Below are 14462 nucleotides of genomic sequence, written 5' to 3'. Positions count from 1 at the left end.
TAACTTATTTAAGTGATTGACAGATAGCTGTCACTATACTATGTGTGTGTTATCCACCCCTAAAACTTCCTGGTCCCATTAAAGATATAATAGGCACAATATACGTCTTGGATAGCATTTCATAGCCTTTTATTCAAATCCTCTCCAGCCAGAAGACCCCCCCAAGTACCTTAGGGGTTTCCAGAGGGGTCCACATATAGTTGTTTCTTTTAAAATTTGCAGATGATTAAAATTCATAACCTCAATTAAATATCCCATTTGTCCCTTGACAGACCAGAATAAAGCTCTACTGTCAGTAATGTCTGGCTATGGGAGACTGACTTCTCTACAACTTTCCAGGAAATAACATATGGGGGACTTGGGGCTCTTCTGTACACACCTTCAAAAAAAGGCCTAAAGCTGAAGAAGTTTCATTTTAAACTGTTTATTCAGGAAAAAGCTTATTGATTAGCAACACTCAAGTCAAGACAGTTAAGACAACATGTCACTATGATGCCGTTTAGCATTTTTTATGTGGATTCTTGTGTGTAAAACCAATTTTCTGACATGAGAAGAAAGTAATAGTGTAGTAGGCAATCTTTCTTGGATTTTGGCTTGCTTGAAAATTTTCTGGCATGTGTCAAGTATATTGTTAGTTTTATCTTGCTGGACTTCTGTATGTATTTATGTTATTATTTCCTAAAACAGTATTTAAAAGATGAAATTTTATGGTGGACCCTTCCATGGGGCACTATATAACTTTCTGGAAAATGAAATTACATTCCTCTTTGACAAAATCCAGTACTCCCATGTATTCCCGGTGACATTAGGGAGTTTGTAGTTTTTGTTTGCCAGTGAGAATGTAGTAAGAGTTCTGTCTCCCATATCAAGGGAATCAACAGTGAAATCCACCTTATATGACAACTTCCCAAGCCAAAATCTTTGTGTATTGAAAAACCACAAAACCCATTTATTCAGTACTGCCATAGATGGCCATGTGTCAAAGACTGAGCAGTTGAAAGAGGGTGAAAGTTCCCCATGCAATCTTCCTTTGTTCTTTGGACAGTGTCCCCTGTAGCTTCCAGCCTTTGTTCATTTCTATTGCCTCCTTGGTGTGCCCTCTGCTTCCAGGCCTGCCCCTCTGCCATTCTTCCTATGGGCCCCAGCTTCAACACTCTCCCCATCTTTTCTGCTTCCCTCGCCTTGTTTCAGTCCTGCAGCCAACTGGGTTCCCAGCACCTCAGTCTAGCTTCCCACTTAGGGATCCCAACCTCAGAATGACTGCATTTCAATTTTCCAGTGTGGGAAAGCAAACAAATCAAACTAAATGGAGAGAAACTCAATGCAAGTTCCTCTAAAATTGGAAACAAGATATGAATTCCTAATGATATGTCCAGGGTTGAGCCTTGAAGGTCTTGTCCAGTTCTTAAAATGAGGAATGAGAGGAGACATGGCTATTTAAAGGCCTTATCGATGTTTGCAATAGGTCTGTGTTGCCCAAAGCTGGAAGTATGACCAGCTTCACATGCCACATTTTGTGTCTCAAGAGATTAGTAACATCTTTTGGGATAAGATGCCCTGTCAACAGACACTGAAAGCAAATGAAGGGGGCAATGATGATTTTATTGTCTTGATATTGATAGAGCATAATTATTTAATATACTGGCTTCATTTTAACTGCTGTATATTGCAGAGGATCCACCATGGGTCTCTGATATTTGTGTTTATAAATTCATGAATAATTTTCCAAGGCCCTTGTATTTGATCCAAAGATTTAGAGCACAAGTGAAAGCTGTGTGATTGTCAGGAACCTGAGAGGAGTTGGGAGTTCTCTATGCTTTGTCTTCATAACTTTCTAGTCTAATCAATGAGACTGAGAAGGAGTCATTATCTGATTCTATACCATGATTATGGAAGACGTATTTTCCTCAGTTGGTGATTAGGTAGTGCCATAAAAATGGTGGGTTCTCATTCACAATACAGAGGTTTCAGGGTACCTCATAAAGTTCAGCGATGCGTGATGCCTTGAAAGCCACCTCTTCACATAAGCTCCACATGCCCCAATTCCCTTGTCGTCACCTGCCAATGCACTATTTCATTTCCAAGAGGTATTGCTTCTACAAGGATGAAATACTGTTCAACCCTCCACTTGTAGAGGTTGGTTCCCACATAAGGCAGAAATAAACATTGTTTTCAAATTAAGACTCCCTAGTTTGTCTAATATGTAACCGATCAAGGTGTATGTACTCAAAGAGATTGTTGCTGGTAAATAATGTTTAATGACTCAAATTTTGGATTATGAACTTGTTACTATCTGTTAGGAAAGTAATATCAAGGACTTTCAATGTACATACAAAATACTGATAAGATACAAGTCACATTATTCTATAAAAACAAAGCCTTAATGATGATGCTAAGAATAAAGTAACATACTATTCTAATAGGAAGAGCAATAATGTCTACAAATTTGCACAAAATAGTGCAATTTATAGTGCTTGCATGTTTGGTTGATTCTTAATGTATTTGGAATGGTTTATAAAAGTGTTTCTCAGCTTTAATACCTAAAGTGCAAGTCCTAGTTAGAATTCCATACAGAAAGCATTATAGATCACTCAGCTATTATATTTCTAATTCAAATGTTTTTGCAGGCAACCACTTCAGCCAAGAAGAGGGAAAAGGCATTAAAACATCAACCTGTTTCCCTTTTATTTGATCTGGTACCACTGTTGGTTTGTTTTCTTTCTGTTTTCATTGTGGCTGAATGAAACACCCTCGCACTACTGCCTATTGTATGCTTTGAATAGAACTATAATTTATATTCTATAATGAAAGTTTTTAAGAACAATGTTTTTTAAAAAACTTTAAATGCATTTTTCATGCTTTCAGGAAGAATAGCAAATGAAAATCTTTCATGAAATGAAGAATTAAATGGCCAACTTAACATAACTGTTGTTCTGATACCATAAAATAGCTGCAAATAATGATTTGGAGTTTCCATCTAATAACATAATACCAATGTGAGTGTTGACTTGGTTAAATTAGACAACAAAATCGCATGCTGTTGTCTAGTTGTCTCTGTCAAGGCTCTACTGACACACTCCAATAGAACATGGACACATTGGTCCCAGAAGTGTGCATTTCATAAGTACTTGTTCAACTTGGGAATTAATAGATGTGTATTCATTCCCATTAATACTATGCTGAGAATGTTAATGTGTGTTAAACCTTGGAGTATTTGTTATTTATTTTTTCTCATTAAAACATATAAGAATACAAATGAACTTAAACAAAATTATCATTTTATATCAAACAAAAAGTCAGTAGACAATTTAAAATTTCTTATATAGGATTTTCTGAAAACTTTTCTCAAGTTTAGTGTCATAGTTGTGTGCACTGGGGGGTTACAATTCAACCATTTCAAATGATTAAACTTTGGTAACTTGATAACCAGTCCTGAGAGACTAGAGAACTTTTTGTGCCTTCACTACATGAGCATGTCCTAGTAGTTCCTGTGCCAACCACAAATGTAGAAAGGTCATAGCAAGATTCCCAAGATTGCTGCTGGATGGTATTTTGTCTCTAGATCAGGATCATGTTGCACAAGGGTAAAATCATTCATTACATTGCACAACTCCAGAGCTGGAGAGGATGTTTCAGTTCATCTAATGAAAACTCCCGTTCCTTCCTAAGAAGAAACTGAGGCAGACTCCCAGTGCAGGATGGACCCAGAAGAAGGAAAGGGATGTTTTAATTAAATCAGTCTTATTTACACAATTATAAGATGAAGCTCTACACTCTGAGCTTGGATTTTGAGAATTCAACATAGATCTACTGATCATTTTTAAGTTCCTGTGACCTATTATATAAATAGGGAATTTAGCTTAAGTTGTGTATTTGCCCTCCAATGGAATAGAAATGTCCTTATGCTAAATGGCTTTCTTACTCTCTGTTGTACACTTCACATTCAGTTCTCATCATTGTGACTTAAAGAAAAAAACTGAATATTTGAGTGAATAAACTATTTCCCCACTGCAATGAGGAAAAATAGGAAATCATGCATCTATTGGAATATATCATTAATAATGATAAATCTGTTCCATTTTCTCCTTGCAGTCTCCAAACGTCCACAACTACCCCGATATGGAAGCTGTTCCCCTGTTGCTAAATAATGTGAAAGGGGAGCCCCCAGAGGACTCATTGCCTGTAGATCACTTCCAGACACAAACTGAGCCAGTGGACTTGTCAATCAACAAAGCCAGGACCTCCCCTACCACAGTTGCATCCTCCCCAGTCTCCATGACAGCGTCTGCCTCCTCACCTTCTTCAACTTCAACCTCTTCATCATCTTCTAGTCGTCCAGCCTCATCCCCCACTGTTATAACATCAGTATCTTCAGCATCGTCTTCGTCAACAGTGTTATCTCCAGGACCTCTTGTTGCCTCTGCATCTGGTGTGGGCGGCCAGCAGTTTTTGCACATCATCCATCCTGTCCCACCTTCCAGTCCCATGAACTTACAGTCTAACAAACTCAGTCATGTTCATCGAATCCCTGTGGTGGTACAGTCAGTTCCAGTTGTCTACACAGCTGTACGGTCACCTGGAAATGTGAACAACACTATTGTTGTGCCACTCCTGGAGGATGGGAGAAGCCATGGCAAAGGTAAGAGACACAAAGTCTCACTGTGTTTCAGCACCAGAGAAAGCTATGCATTTTTTTTTTCTTCATTGACTGAGATCTAGATAGTGTGGAGACACTGTGTTCAAAGAATCTGTGTAGAGCCATGCACACCATCTGATAGGCCTCACTGAGTAGAACCCTGCTTGGGAACAGTCACATCTTATGGACAGTTCCCTTTGCAGAACTCAGGCCATATACCTATTTATTGAGTCATTTCAGCTCCGAGTTTTGATATCTTAACTTAGAAAATAATGCTTCCCTTAAATGGTAAAATGGGAGGGGCAGGCTGAGAACGGTAGAATTACATGTGAAATGAAAGTTCATGAGTCCCTTATGGACATTGGTCATTGTGAGTGTTTTGAGGTAAACACTTTCTTGTGGTTGATCAAACTTGAACTTTGTAGATGGCTCATATAAAATGTTATGTATATGGATTGCCTAAGATCTAGACACTTATTTCTAAGTGTCTTTTAAATTAGGTTGATATTAAAATGATTAAACCAGGCATTGTGGAATATCCATTTAATCACAGCATTTTATATCCTAATCTACAGGCAGCAGAGAGAGAGACACACAAACGAGCATTAGCATCTAAGCCCATTCCCAGCAACACACCCATTCCACCAAGACCACACCTAATGCAACAAGGCCACACCTCCTAATCCCACTAGCCTTGCTCAAACAGTTCCATTCCGTGATGGCTAAACATTCACCTATATGAAACTTTGGAGGCCATTATCCTTTAGAACACCATAAATATTCGGTTTTTAGACATCTTCAAATTCAATTACTATGGTGTTTAAGTAGCAGATTGAGTTATAATGAAAATATTTCAAAATATATTATTAAGGGTGTCTAAGTTATAGGAGACACATTCTCATGTGATAATATTTAGTTATTTCATTAATTGTGGCAGTTAAACAACTGTATATGGAGTTATCTTCTACTTATAAGTTATTGCTTTATGCAGAGTTTTAATAGAAAAAATTATAAATCCTGTATCTTTATTCTCTCCTACATACAAATCTAAGCACTAAGCCACCCCTCCCTGCAAATGTAAAATCCTATATTGTTGACTTATTTCCTATGAAACTGAGTGCATACTTGTGTATTCAGTAGCCAAACACAATGCTAGGATTAGACTTTCCCAATATTGTTTTTTGCTTTGACACCATGTACTGAGGCCCATGATTAAAACATGATCGATGAATGCATAAACCACTGTCTTCTCATAAAATGCTAGGAAACATAGTTGTTTTGCTTCTGGTAAAAGGTAGGACTCAATACTGAGAAATGATATATGACTGAAAACTTGGCAGAATGTTTATAAACATCTATATAGAGCTGTGTATTCACCACTAGAAGTTATTATTTTATCAATATTAAATTTCTTCGTAGCACTCAAATAAGTTTCACCTTCCCTCTTTTAACAAAGTTAAAAATCTCCTGATTCAGGAATTTCAGTTTGCATGTTTGAGAAGTAGACATTCCCTGCTTTATCTAACAATGTTTGTTGCCAAGGCCCTCGTGGCTTGGATTCTAGCACCCTGCCTAGGGTGTGGAGGGAATGAAGAAAAGGCAAACACACAGACACAGCGAAGCTGGGATTTGATTGGGTTTTCCTACCACTACCAACCTGGCCTCAACATGTTTATTATGTACAATCCAGGGGCTAGTTAGACTCAGTAGTCTCCGTAAATGGGCAGGCTTAGTCTGTAGACATCTGGGAGAAGGAAGCTACAGTTGTTAATCCATGCACACTGATCAATTTTTCATAAACACTCCTACTCAAACTCCCTGAGGAAAGCTTGGCCGTTCATCTTGAGCTCAGCCCATATGGGTAACAGCTTAGCCAATTTCCCGAGTCAATTTCTCTCCAAATCTGTAACATGGATGTGTCCATGTCAAAGTACAAGGTCACTCCCTCACAGAACAGGAAATCAGCCTCAGCAACACTCTGGACTTAAAATTAGAGGAAAGAGGGTATTTAAGGTTCTTTTTAATGGATTATTTTGATGCTGAACCTTTTTGGTATTTTTCATAACTCTGAGAAAAATGAACAAGTCTCTTTGAATAACAACAAGCTAAATGGGTACTAAATCAGATATTTGTTTTACTTATTATCCAAACATATATGTATAAATTAGTAAGAATTAGCATTTAGTAGGTAGTGAGGCATTTCATATATATATATATATATATATATATATATTATATATTATAATTCTGTATATGTGTTTATGTGTCCATGGTAGACTCCAGTGTCTCTGGCTTTATAATCATATATGTATGCCCATGTTACAGTCTAGTCACTCTGTAGTGCCTCTTAATGGAAATATCACTTTATTAAATTAATTATTAAATATTTTAATGTTGATCATGAGCTTTTTATATGATTTTGACTTACTAATTAGCAAAAGAGATGCCTTTTATTTGCTATTATCATTTCATGAGAGAGGCTTTTGTAATTAGGAGATATAACATATGATATATGATACATATATATATATATATATATATATATATATAATTTAGTTTTCTGGAAAATGTGTATTGCAAGAGGCCTTTATTTGTTCTCTATGTGAGTTTGTTAATTACTTTTATGTGGTATATTTTATTTCTTAATTTTTATGTCATGGTAAAAATATACTCAATTATAAGCCCAGTGAACCATTTGAAGATAACAGATATATGAGGTAAAAATGCTACTTCTCTCACAACTATAGAAAATCATTGTCTTAATTCTCATTTTTATCAGTGGAAAAATGGGGCTAGTAACATGATCTATCTCAGGATTTCATGGAGGAACATAGTTCAGATACCTAGTATTGACCAAGTGTCAGCAAACATCTGTATTTTACCCTCATTACTTTTTCTCCTATGTATTACAAGCAAAAATCAACACTTCATTTTCTTCTACTCATAAAACAGAAAGTTGATGGTGATGGTGGTATCAGAGACCAAACTTGTGGAATTAACAATTAACCCCAGGAGGCAGGTTTGGTACTACTTCTCAAAGTTGCTGACACAGCAATGATAAGGGATGAGAGATTAGTGTGAGAAATTGTCTGGAAACACCTCATTTTTAAATTTTATTACTTCATATTAAGTTTTTATAATCACCATATTCTACAAATATTGCTATAGCATTTTATAGCATTTTATTGTTTAACTGATTAACTGGAGGACAGTAAAAGTGTCTAGTGGAAAGCTTTGCCTACCTCACAAAATGAGGAAAGGAAAGGGTGTTTGGGTAATCCTTCAACTCTTTATTTTACACATATGCAGCTGGGTACGGAACAGGCACTGAAATGGCTGAATAATAAAGGGAGCTCTCATATTACCTTCTCTCTTAGGACTTGTTTACATACAAAAGAAAAATACCCTAAAGGAGTTAGTTTTCTAAAGCACTACTATGAAAGGTATAAAATATCACTCATAAAAATTTGGTGAATTTACCAGCTAATTACTTTTGAGATTGATATAACATGTATGCTTTGTGTCAGAGAAGATGTGCCTACATGACACAAAGTACTATGAATATACATGTCCACACATAAAACTCACATATCATGTGGCTTGATTCATGTGTTCATGCAAGTGTCTACTAAGTATCTCTCAGCAGTAGACATTACTACCACTGAGGATATAGGGATGAACAGAGCTGGTACAATTTCTCACACTGCTTCTGGGTCTCTCCATCCTGAAGCTTATGGAACACATGTAGCTGAAGGCAGCTAGGAATGACGCTTAACACAAAATTGGAAACATACTTAAAACACTGAGATGTTGTTTGCAATTTCTTTGTAACTAAATTGCATATCAGTTAGCATGATTTTTACAGAAGACAGCATCACATTGCAGTGTATAAAGGCTGGATATAACTACAAGCCTGATGGATAATATCAAATTAAAGAAATCTTAGAAATGAATACTCATTTATTTTGGTTAGAGCTGAAAAAATTTACATAATGTCAGCCAGTGACTTGTCCAATAAGAAGATAATTAGAATTATAAGAAAATAAAATTGTATTTGACAAAAAGTATTGTCCTATAGCACAGTTATATATGGAAAGAAGAAATGTCTTGACTATGATTATCCATAAAAAGATGGGGACCATGGTTTGAGGAAGGGATGAGACAAAATGCCCACCAAGAATGCTTTAATAATACCAAAAGGACATGAAAATATTGTCTGATGAAGCCAGAGCCCCAAGTAGAAAGGATATTGGCCTAGAGGAATGGAAGGAGTTAGCTAGTCCAGAGTACACAGACATCACAGTGGTTCATGGAATGGAATGTGAAATAGGAGGAAAGCTGGAAAAATGTTTGAGAGATGCAGGAAATGAACATAATTTAGAATAGAGCTGTGAGAGCAAGGCATATGAAGGCTACTGAGGACAAGCAGCATGGACCCTCCAATGTGAGGCTGAGGATCCAAAGCTCAGCCGTGTAGAAGAGTGTTCTGTTAATGTAGAATCTACAACCCTCAAGAAGTTGTCTTTAAATAATAACTCTAGGAATTGCAATCCAGACTATGAAAAGTTGTGATATGTTTACCATGGAAGTTTCATTATTTTGTTTATAGCTACTTAGTGACAGAAGCCCATATAGCATTACAGTAAATCAGAGGCAAGGTTGTGCTTGGTTCAGTTGGTAGCCTGACAGAAAAGTTAGAATACTAGGGAAAGTAGAATTCTCTTCTGCTATGTAATGTGGATTTCCTATATGCTAAACACGGTGCTGAGAACTACAGTATCAAGAAAAGCAAGGCCATGCTACACTGAATATTACATTTCAATAGGAAAGGTGAAGAGCATGTGTCAGCTATTGTAACTGCTACACAGAAAGAACAGGGTTGACATGTTTGCAAGAGAAGGGTCCCCTATTAGGTAGAATCAAGGAAACCCTTTAAGAATTCACCCTTTAAATGCACAAAGTATCTGCAAAAGACATTTCCAGAAGATCTGAAGGCTCAATTGAGTGTCACCTGTGTGACGAGGGACAGAGAGAAGTGTTGTGTAGAGTGGACAAGCAGTGGAAAGTGGTAGAGATGAGCACTGAAGAGACATCGGGCCAGAACAAGGGCAGTTAGAACCTTAAACCCCAAGGTGACTTTTGTTCTAAATGTAATGGAAAGCCACTAGAATTGGACATTTCTGCAGAAGTAAGTTGTGATCTTCACTGCTTTGCAAGACTCATGGAGCCTCTGCATTCAGTAGAGAAAATGGGACAGGAGTGAAAATGGGGAGCTGACAAGGGATTATTGCCATATGGATTGGAACTAGGTATGAGGAATTATGGGGAGTAGAGGTGGCCTCTAAACTTGTGCCTGAACTATGAGCAAATGATGCTGATCTTTCCTAAGACAAGAGGAGTGGGTGGGAAGGAAATTTCTTTGGAGTATACTGTATTAACTATAACATACCTGTTCTATGTTTCACTAGAATTCTTGAAATGGCATTTGGACAAATGAGCCTGGGATTCTAAAGGAGGAAGCAGTTTGGAAAAATGCATTTGGGATCCATTAGAGTAGAAGTGGTATTTGTTGCTTAATAATGACTGCCATGGATCATCTTGGCCAAAGCAGGCAGACAGGCATATAGCCAAACTTTTTTTTAGCATTTGTATTTGTATTATGAGTGCCAACATGTGTTGTACATGCATGTGAATGTGGAATCCCAAAGTTGACATCAAGTGTCTATGTTGATCACTCTTCACTATTAAAGTAGGGTCTCTCACTGAACCCACTGCTAACAGATTCTAGCTAATCTAAAAAGCCAGGTTGCCCTAGGTTGCCCAAGGGTTCCCCTGTCTCTGCCTCTCAACCAAGGCTACTGGCTTTTTGTGGATGGGTTCTGAGGATCCAAACTGTGCTCCTCTACACTTCCATGACAAGGGCTTGTCAACTGAGCCATCTTCCAGCCCTTATCCAGGCTTTGACATTGTGATATGCATTGTAAACTACAAATATGTTGGGCCACATGCATAATTACCCTGGTCTGTAAGTTGGGCACACTTCAGAGGTTAGGGAGAAACACCTGAGAAGTCAGTAAGGGAAGGGAGATCCAGCAAGGCCAATCTGCTAGAGAGATTTGTGGGGAAAGAGGGTGTTTGACAGAGAGACTTTCCCCTTGCTAGTAAATGCTGTCTAGGGACTTAGTGAAAGGAAAGCGGAGGGCTGTGGGTTATAGCTGGAAGTGTGTCCTTGGAGGGAGAAGACAAAGACTGAAAAAGACTTGTTCAGAGAGGAAGTGTTTCCCTGAAGAGCTGTGGAGATGAGCAGTGGTACTTGGGGAGGTATTCCCACTCTTCATGAAGACTTAGAAGGTGACCCATAATCGCGTATCTGTGTGCTGTCAAGAATAATCCAGTAGAGAGTAGCTAATTCTGTGGAAGGGAGAATTGTAAGAACAAAGTCTTTAGTTGCATGTGAGGGCTTCTGTTATTTTGAGGAGTAACCTGTATTTCATAGTAATTAATTTGTATTCTAGCATTGATTTGTTGTATTGACAAAACTGTTAGGACAAGGATGCATATTGAAAAATGAGAGGAAATGTAAAAGCAGATGATAATCATCTATGATTGACAAGGAAAAGCATAACAATAAATTTTAAGTAAAATACAGGTTACACTGATAACTATAAATGTAAAGAAGACTCAGTAATGACCTGGGATTGTCAATGCAAGGCAAACAAAAATTAAGTAAACTTTGGCCTCTATTGATAATTATGAAAATGATACCAGAACCAATGTAAATAGAAATAAAATATTTTCATCACTACCTTTTGGAGTATGCACAGTAGTTCAAATAGGTAATAAACCCCAAATAACTTATCTTAATAAGTTATTTTAAAGGCATTTTCAGCATACCAATATTAGTAGGTATCTACATTTTAGAATTCAAAAAAAAATTAAAGGAAAATGGCATGGCCAGTTTCAGAAAACTCAGTTAAAACACTAAAGAACACAGTTTTTCTCCAATATCTGAGTTGGTTCTTTCTCCTTCTCATGAGAGGGACAGGTGACCTTGATGCCCAAGAACAAGAGAAGGGTGTGATTGGCAAGGGGCTTTGAAAACAACAAGGCCTGAAGAGGCCCAGTGCAGCTGGGGGATGGGACAGGGTATGTCTGTATCACAGTTAGACAGTTTTCTTTCCTGAGTCCTTTCCCCTTCTTCTTTCTTATCTTACATAGATTGCCAGTTATTTCTGTGTGCCCCCATTAAATTTTCCTTGGCCCCACACAGTATGAAGTAGTGTGTGTGACAATGTAGATCACATGGAAGGAAGCAATCCAACTTGATCTTTCTACTACAGCCCTTTTAAAACCAACACTAGAATCCACCAGAATTATACAAAACATTTTTTTATTCCATGAATGGTTTATTGTTGAACTAGTGTGACACTTGAAAACTTAAATTAATGTGGCCCATAAGTACAATTTTTATGGTTTTGAACAAATGATCAGATCCTTGAGAATAAAATACATTTTCCTGAAATAGCTGACTAGAGACAGTTGATTCTGCCAGTATGAAACTACACCAGTTTGGATGTACCTTTTCTTTGGTCATTCTACTCAGATGTGGACACACTAAGGACACTTCCTCCTCCCAAATATTACTTACAAGCATAGAAGCCATTCAGGACTTTCAGAGTGTGATGGCCACAGGCAAATCTGTGATAGTCACCTCTCACCTCCATTTTCTTCCTGCAGGCTGTTGCTTTTCTCAGCAACCTACAGGCAGAAGCTGAGTTTATTTTTAGTCTTCTGCCATTTATATTTGTGAAAGGAAATCTGGTCATTCAAGTGATGGCTCTAAAGCACGTTGGAAGGGCTGACCCTGGCTCCCAGCACACTGAGTACTCCCCATTTCACATTTCATGGTTTAGTTACATTGTGTTTTTGTGGTCAGCCAACCACCTGTTGACACTGGTTCCTTGTTTCTGGTCATAGTTCTTGTCATACACTTGATTCTACTGTCCACCTTACACATGACTGTCATCTTTTAGTTCACCGTTCAGTGGAATCCTGGTGTCATCTGTCCATAGGACCAGAATAGTCCCAGGCAGCTGAGCTGTGCTTATGTGTACAGTTGGCTTCCAAGTGACTGCTGCTATCTCCTCATTTGGTAAATGACTTCTACTTACTCTGTTTATATATAGTAGCTAATAGGTATAGACTTCTAATTATAGACTTCTACGTTAACTATGAACTGGATTTGTGTGAATAGACCCAGTAGTTCTGTCCTTTAGCTTATGCTTTAATGTTCTTTATTGGAAAATGTGACTGGAGTCTTGCTGTCCTTCAGGTTATTATTATTAAATAGAGATTTTGACAAGAATGGAGTGTTTCAACGATCACCAGTGTCAAACAAAGGTCAGAACTTATTAAACAGTGAGGGGAAGGCAGCAAGTCTGTGTTCTTGAAAAATGTAACCAGCAGTTCAGAATGCTTTATTCTCTTTGAGTAGATTGGTGATTTATTGCTCTTTTGAAACCGGAGTTTCAATGCTGAATTGGAACTTAACTATTTCTTTTAACTTCTGGGTATGCACATAAGGTTGAATAGATTCCAAAAAAAAAAAAAATTGAAAAAATTGGCATCTCATGCTCTTGTTTATCTGAAACCTCTCCAATCTGTCAGTTCTACTGTTCCATCGCACACAGGCTGGCTTCGTTCTGAGAGTCAATGATCATAAGTGTCTCAGAAAGGCTACAGAAGCTGTCTGTATCACTTTTAGAGATTAGTAGAAAAGACAAACCTGTGGCTGAGCTCTGCACACACTGCATAATGCCAGCAAGTGACTTTGATTGGCTTCCCAGTTTTCAGAGTTAATTCAACAATACAAGCACAAAACAAAGGCAAGACAGAAAGGAACCGGAAGTCCCTCAGGGTGTTCTGCTGAAGAGGTGGATGTTACTAAAGAACTGATGATAGAGACAGATCTATTTATTAGGTGAAATAGATTGTGTTATAAGGTGTTATTAAGAGCTATTGAATAAAATAGCCCCACATGCATAGCATTTGCCCAGAAGAAATTTCTCTCATGAAAAAAATTAATGTTTAAATAGATCCCTGCCTATAATGTCACCTTATACTAATATAGTATTCAAATGGAATCTTCATTTCTGACATCTAGAATACAAAGATTAGACACTCAATTTTTATAAGATAATATTACTAAATATAATCTTCTGACTTCACATAGTCCAGGTAGTGCTAGCTACTAGAGGAATTCGGTGTCCACATCAGATGTCACTATTTATAGAACTATTTTGATATTTGGACACCTCCACTCATTACAAGACATATGTATTTATTATTTGGCAAGTGGACAAATGTTTATCAGTTGACTCAGTGACATATAAGGCCTTGCAGGAACAGGGAGACTCTACTATCCAAGGGGTGAACTTGCTCTGAGAATCACCACAAACAATGTTTGAAATTGGCTTGTTAATAATTTACAGCTCACAGCTGGTGCTTCGTATCCCTGCTGTTCTGACTGCCTTAATAATTCTGTTTCTGTTCTAAGCTATGTTACTCTTGTCTAAGCTCTTTCATTCAGGTTCCTCTTCTTAATGGAGAATTGATGAAGTGTTGTATTAATTGCATTCTTTAGAAATAATATAATTGATACCAGTCTGTCTATTGGTGACAGGAATGATAGCAATTTACCATTCAGTGATCACATACTTCATTCTTTCTCCAGCCACCATTGTGTTGGGTGAATATTACTTTCATCATTGGCCAATTATGGTTTTTATGATTAGGTGTCTTCACCATCTTTTGTTCACCTAACTAT

The 14462-nt window shown here is 37.5% G+C and overlaps 1 protein-coding gene across 1 annotated transcript in view; it reads left to right on the top strand.

Annotated features, from left to right (window-relative positions):
• Window positions 1-1992: 1992 nt before the first annotated feature.
• The window catches only part of Klf12 (Kruppel like factor 12), a 154081-nt gene continuing 141611 nt past the window's right edge, over window positions 1993-14462 (top strand). The window contains exons 1-2 of the mRNA XM_035453119.1: window positions 1993-2136; window positions 4093-4639. Coding sequence (XP_035309010.1) covers window positions 1993-2136; window positions 4093-4639 — 691 coding nt within the window. The remainder of the gene's footprint in view (window positions 2137-4092; window positions 4640-14462) is intronic.

Source organism: Cricetulus griseus, assembly GCF_003668045.3.
Source record: "Cricetulus griseus strain 17A/GY chromosome 1 unlocalized genomic scaffold, alternate assembly CriGri-PICRH-1.0 chr1_1, whole genome shotgun sequence".
Taxonomy (NCBI): Eukaryota; Metazoa; Chordata; class Mammalia; order Rodentia; family Cricetidae; genus Cricetulus; species Cricetulus griseus.
Note: the sequence above shows the minus strand (reverse complement) of the source record. Positions and strands in the feature narration are given on the sequence as shown.